Below are 6,000 nucleotides of genomic sequence, written 5' to 3' on the forward strand. Positions count from 1 at the left end.
AGCAGTTTTTGGTCCCTTTCGTATGAGGGTGTCCTCATTTTAAATAACATGCGGACGTCCCTTTTTCTCCCATTTCTCGATCAACTTTCGATAATTCGAGCCGCTCAATGTGTTTAGAACATGATTTTAACGGTACGCACGAGAAATCAGCAAAACAAATGACCGGGAAGGGCTTGATTTGAGCAGTTTTTATTTGAACCGTTCGGTAAAAAACAAACAAAAACTGCTCGGATTAAGCTCCTTCTTGATCATTTTTTTTTGCTGATTTTTTAATGGGTACCCTTAAAATCACATTAAATTAGTTCGGAAAGGGGACGTCCTTAACTTAATAAGTTAAGAGCGCCTTATTAGAAGTTTTGTGTTATCTCCTTGTAATATGTAGCAAGTATATTTATATGCATCCAAACTATGCCTTATTGTGATGTTGCACGCAACGTGGATTATAATAAAGAACAGTAGTGAAGTAGTAATAAATAAATGGAAGGAATCTCATTGAATCATCAGCAGTTTCCAGTAAGGAGACCATCGATCTGAGATTCTTAGAAGACAAGCAACATATATGGAATTAATTAATTTTACACACTTCTTTTTTCGATATCTCACGTCTATATAATATGCCTTCAAATGATAAAGACGTATTTCACCATCGTCTGCTAATTGCTTGCAAGGGATCCGTTTAAAAACGTAATAGGAAACCGCGTTGACTGATTCACTCCGGAAGAGTAATTTTATACTACAAGTTCCGCAATTCCATTATGGGAAGTACTCAAGTAGGAAAGGCCACTGATCTAACGGACCAACTAATTTGGTTCATTTTGTCATACTGGAAATGCTAAACAAAACATTTTATTTAACAAGAAAAATTTGAATTTAGAAATAAATAAACGCAGTTGAAGTCTTTTTTTTTGGGTTTCATTTATTTATTTTGACCTTTTAATCAGTATTATTGTCACGGAGAATGAAGGTACAAATTAACAATTAACTATCTAAATGAAGGGCCGGCAATGTAATAAAAATTAGAAGTATTGAGAAAAAAAATTGCAATTGAATATGCATGGGCCAAGTTATTTGAGGATCTTGGTATTAGTCACTTTGATTGCTAATTTTACATTATGTTCACACTCTATGAGGAGAGAGGGGAGATAAGCTATGCGTGTTCGGAATAGCGGAAGAGAGGAAGATATGAGGATTCGCATAAGAAGTGAACGAGACTCGTGAATTAACACAAATTAGTCAAATATAAATTCCTCGAAGTAGTTGCTTTTCCGAAGCAACTTCGAGGAATTGATAAGAAAATATCCTGAGAAGAATTGATAGCTTACCAAACCACCAAATTATGTAGTTGTGGTAGTATGTACTTTCGATGTGAATGACGCCAAAAATTTAGAAATATCAATCGAAGTATCTCACGTAAGTTTATTTGAACATTTTATTATCAAACATTAAAAATGAAAAAGATTACGCAGTACTTCCCATTAACACAAGCAACCCCTGATAGTGATTGATTGCCGTGACGACTAGAATATTACTACGACATGGATTTCAAAATCAATCCTTTCCAACCACAACCATCACTTTAATTTGACCTAGCTAATTTACATTTTTAAAAAATTAAAAAAAAAATGCAGACATCTTATTCTGCATCCATTATTCTTTCAGCTCCACTTTTTCCCAAGAATTCCATTATTAGACAGAGACAATTTATTTTTTTATTGATTCTTTCCTTTGAATCAATGGTGAAGCTTCTATACTAAAAACAGACATTAAAATTAACCCGAGGATGATATAATGCATGATTTGGTGGAGTCAATATGTCCATTCCTGAGGAAGATCCATCTCGTTATGGTCCACATTCGGATTTGTGGCCTGTGCCTTCGCAACATCTGCATAAGATATCAACGGCGAATGAGGAGAGAGATAATTCGAAAAGGACGAGGACCATCTAATATTATCCTCCTCAAAATACTAGCTAATTCCCATGTTGGATACTAAATAGGCACTTATATGTCTCGTCACCCCTCTAATCCTATATTAGAAAATGAAAATAGAACTCAAATGTGTTTTCTTAATCATAATTCACTCTTGAATAAATAAAAGCTTAGATGAATTTGGCGGAGAAGCAAAAGTACCATGTTGAGATGGGTGGCTTGCGAAACTAGCAAAACCTTTGGACTGAGACCGAGCATTCATGTCTTCGAAGTGGAGTTGTAGGGCCTGGATTACTCTTGCAGGGATAAGAACCGTCGAGCATTCTGATCATCATGAAAACATGATATCAACAAAACAAAGTCCGTCTCGAATCTATATACCTTTCCATCTATACAGTACAAGTAAATATTCAAAGAAATCACATATCGTGGTGTTACACGATACAAATCACGTTATGTGATAATCTTCATACAACACATATGATCCGACACGGTATATTTGTGCTTTTAATTCGGAAAGTGGAAAACTATTGAATTGTCATTCATTAAAATCATTTTGTCGAGCTGTCTAGATTGAAACAGAATCAAAATGAGGAGGCAATTTTACAAATAAAATAAAAATAAAATAAAAATAAAATAAAATAATAATAATAATAATAATAATTGTCAAGTTGCGTTACATTTTTTTTCTTTTCAGTCAGATGTCTCCATCTCTCTTTTGTCGAGTTCAAATTGGAGTAAATGAGATATAGTTCTAGTTATTATAAATCAACATGGTGGACCCCAGCGAGCGATATTCCTGTTTCTGTCTTCTTGTGATAGGGGGAACCGGGAGAAGATTCTTTTAATCCTATCTCGGTTGTGATTGGCCAATGGATATACCAAATAAAGCAATATTCTCAAGATTCAGCCAAACCACAATCACTCATACGGGAAACCAAAATGATTCGTGCAAATATTCCCTCCGTTCGAATTTAATTATTTTTAGTTCTATTATAATTGGCTGAAAAATGAATTATATATTTGAGTACATAATGAATTTCATATCGAATATGGACCTTACTTGATAGATTTCGATTAGTTCTATCATACAATGTTTTCGAAATCACGTAAAATATTATAAATTGAAAGATATAATCGATTAAAAAATAACACGAACTTCAAAAAATGACTATTAAATCCGGACGGATGAAATAATTAATTAAAGCAAATATAATCATAAGTAGATCCTTATTTGGTAGGGGAAATTTCATGCACGGTTATGCCGGTGATAACTCATTGATTATCGATAAGGTAAGAAGGATTAAAGAAATAGTACTAGTATCAATTTTGATGCACTTTTTAAATTTTTTAAAGGCACTTCTTTTTTCGCTTATCGAGGATGTCTGTAACATTTTGCCTCGACCAATCCTTCGGGTATATGCAGTTCCCCATCCCAAATGTACAGGGTAATTTATCGAGCTTAAGCCGGGACCTGGAGATCCTGTAGTGAGCAAAGTCGCTACAGGGTTGTAATGAGCTTCTCAGCCGTTTATCTCAGCAATCAACAGTTCGGATTTAAAAAAAACTATTCTGGAAAGAGTTATTTTCTTCCGTAAAAGAGTTTTTTATTTAATCTGAACCATTGAAAATACTTTTGGACTGCTGAATAGTTCATTACAACCATGTAGAAACTTTGCTCACTACACGGTCTCCAAATCCCCCTAAACCGTGGGAGTAACCTCAAGAGGGAGTGAGTTATGTACCCCTTCAGATTCGAACCTTGATTTAGAAATTTTATTTTTAAGGCACTTTCACACATAAAATTATTACGGATTTAAGTAAATACCAAAATACAGTTTATTGCTATATTCACGTGAAAGTAAAAAAGGATAAAACTTAAAAGGTGGTGATAAGGATCATTTTTTTCCAAAAAAAACTTTATTTGTATGTCTTCAATAAATATGAATAACTATTTCCTTTCCTCGGAATACTAGTCATTTACTCATTTTTCTAAGAATTTATTTTATGCCTACTTTAATTATGGTACAGATTTTTATTTTTATTTATTTTTTATTATTCGTTAATCCTAATTACTTTATCCTAATTAGAGTACAAATTTCTCAGGGCATACCTGATTTTTTGCGGACCTCGGGCGGGTTGCTAATTGCACGCGGCAAGAACACACCTGTACCACAAGATCCAGTAGTACTTCTTGAACCGGATCCTCCAAGAAAAACGGCACTCATGCCCGAACCCGAACCCGAACGCACTTGCTGTTTCTGTTTATGTAACTGCCGACTTTGTTGCAGCGTTGGCCAAGCTCCCGCCGCCGGTGACCAGAAACCACCACCTCCGGCTTCAGCTGATCTTTTACCTCTGTTTTGCACGTTGCGTGGTTTTTTATGCTTTTGCTCGACTTGCTGAGTTAAATCGGCCCCCTTCACTCGTCCTGCCCAACTCAGAGTGCCTCCTCCGTGTTTCACCGACGGTTGGTTCTCCAGATTATAAACCTGTATTTAGATCCCGCAAGGATTAGTTCGGATTTAGCTCGTATACATGGTCGCTCCACTCCTATCTAGTGAAATTTCTGGCTCCGTCTCAGTTATAAAAAACGAATTTTTGAAATAGGAACCCGAAAATATTTCTCCAAACCCAGTTCAGTGGACGTGTTTACACCTGTTTTTACGATAATTGTGGATACTGACATTAGATTTTAGCTTCAGATTTTTGTGCAGATTTTGGATTCCGAATTCTATTTGAAGTTGACAAAACATGTTTGTTGCCGCTGTAAAATTATGAGAATTTCATTCATTTTTTAAGAATTTATGTTGCAGAATTTCAAAAGCCATTCAAACCTAACTTTTGTAATTTTGAGAATTTAATTCATTTTTTTTAGCTTTTTTAGAATTCGTAAAATTTGAGAATCCGTTATCTAGAATTTTTGTTAATAAACTTCAAACTGATTTTGAAAAGCTAGAATCTCAAAATTTGGAAAAAAAAAAAAAAAATCTCGCAAAACACCACAATATGCAAGTGTTCTGTTTTCGCAAGAAAATAAAAACCAATAACAGGAAGGGAAAAACAAAAAAAATTATCTTCTTACATGAACAGCTCGTGAATGATATGAAAAATAAAAATAAAAAGAATCTTCTTACATGAACAGCTCGTGAATGATCATCCGAAGAAGCTGGAAAGTTATGCTTAGGGACAGAAGTGGGTCCTCTACTGAGTGTGCTCTGAAGTTTCTCACCATGGTGCTCCGTGGGTGTATCGAGCGCTTCTCCGTCATCTTCTTCGAGCATGTAGTCGGCCATCTTCCGAGTCAACTCAGCTATGAACTCGTCGTCCCCCTCCTCCTCCTCCTCGCTCTCTGTTTCAGTAGAACTTAGCTCCGATCCAAACGCTGAGCTCAAACCCGAAAACGAAGAAGACCCGGACGAACCAAACACGTTTGAAATCAAGTCGGTACTCGACCCGTTCTTGGTGATGCTGATCCGATTCGCCGAGAAATCGTCGTCGTCGTTGAGCAACCTCTCTCGCTCGTGGAATTTAAGAGCCATTTTTGTAACGGATGCCCGATTGATGTGCGACCGTGGAGTTTATTTATACAGTGGGGTGAGAGAAAAAGAACCCAAGTGGAATTTTGAAGATTCCAACTTTTATGGGAGGTTTCTAATTGAAGAAGACACACAGTAATTGCATAAGTATTTTAGGAGGAGAGAGAAAGGAGATGGTGAGCTACAAGGAATTTTTTCGTGACTTAAGGACATTTAGGAGAGAGAGAGAGAGAGATGGTGAGCTACAAGGAATTTTTTCGTGATTTAAGGACATTTAGGAGAGAGAGAGAGAGAGAGAGAGAGAGAGAGACCCAGGTACGTAGTGGGTGGGTTGAGTCTGAGTCAGAAATTATTCAATGCCGTGGTAACGTTGGGTAAGATTCTGGACCCCACGGTAGTTCGCAGTCCACGCACCTGGGGTGAAACTCACATCGACGTGTGGTCCAATTATATCCTTAACTTACCTCACGGTAATTGAATAATTAATCACTGAAGAGAAGATATTCAATGGGCAACGTTTAACGCGAATCAGG

The 6,000-nt window shown here is 36.3% G+C and overlaps 1 protein-coding gene across 1 annotated transcript; it reads right to left on the minus strand.

The window, feature by feature from the left end:
* Positions 1–1,700: 1,700 nt before the first annotated feature.
* Positions 1,701–5,786, minus strand: LOC131314379 (uncharacterized). Its single transcript, XM_058342973.1, has 4 exons — positions 5,066–5,786; positions 4,042–4,420; positions 2,130–2,252; positions 1,701–1,883 (listed from the first exon to the last, which is right to left on the minus strand). Exons 1-4 carry the CDS (start codon positions 5,468–5,470, stop codon positions 1,807–1,809), a joined length of 984 nt encoding a protein of 327 aa, XP_058198956.1. The 5' UTR covers positions 5,471–5,786; the 3' UTR covers positions 1,701–1,806.
* Positions 5,787–6,000: the final 214 nt, after the last annotated feature.

Source organism: Rhododendron vialii, chromosome 13a, assembly GCF_030253575.1.
Source record: "Rhododendron vialii isolate Sample 1 chromosome 13a, ASM3025357v1".
Classification (NCBI taxonomy): Eukaryota; Viridiplantae; Streptophyta; class Magnoliopsida; order Ericales; family Ericaceae; genus Rhododendron; species Rhododendron vialii.

Bases quoted from the DNA above. Each gene is read 5' to 3' on its own strand.
- LOC131314379 (XM_058342973.1), bottom strand. From the start codon at position 5,470: ATGGCTCTTAAATTCCACGAGCGAGAGAGGTTGCTCAACGACGACGAC. The intron at 4,421-5,065 runs GTAAGAAGATTC...ATCTAAATACAG, and splicing joins ATCATTCACGAGCTGTTCAT to GTTTATAATCTGGAGAACCA. The intron at 2,253-4,041 runs GTATGCCCTGAG...CATGATGATCAG, and splicing joins CGAGGTCCGCAAAAAATCAG to AATGCTCGACGGTTCTTATC.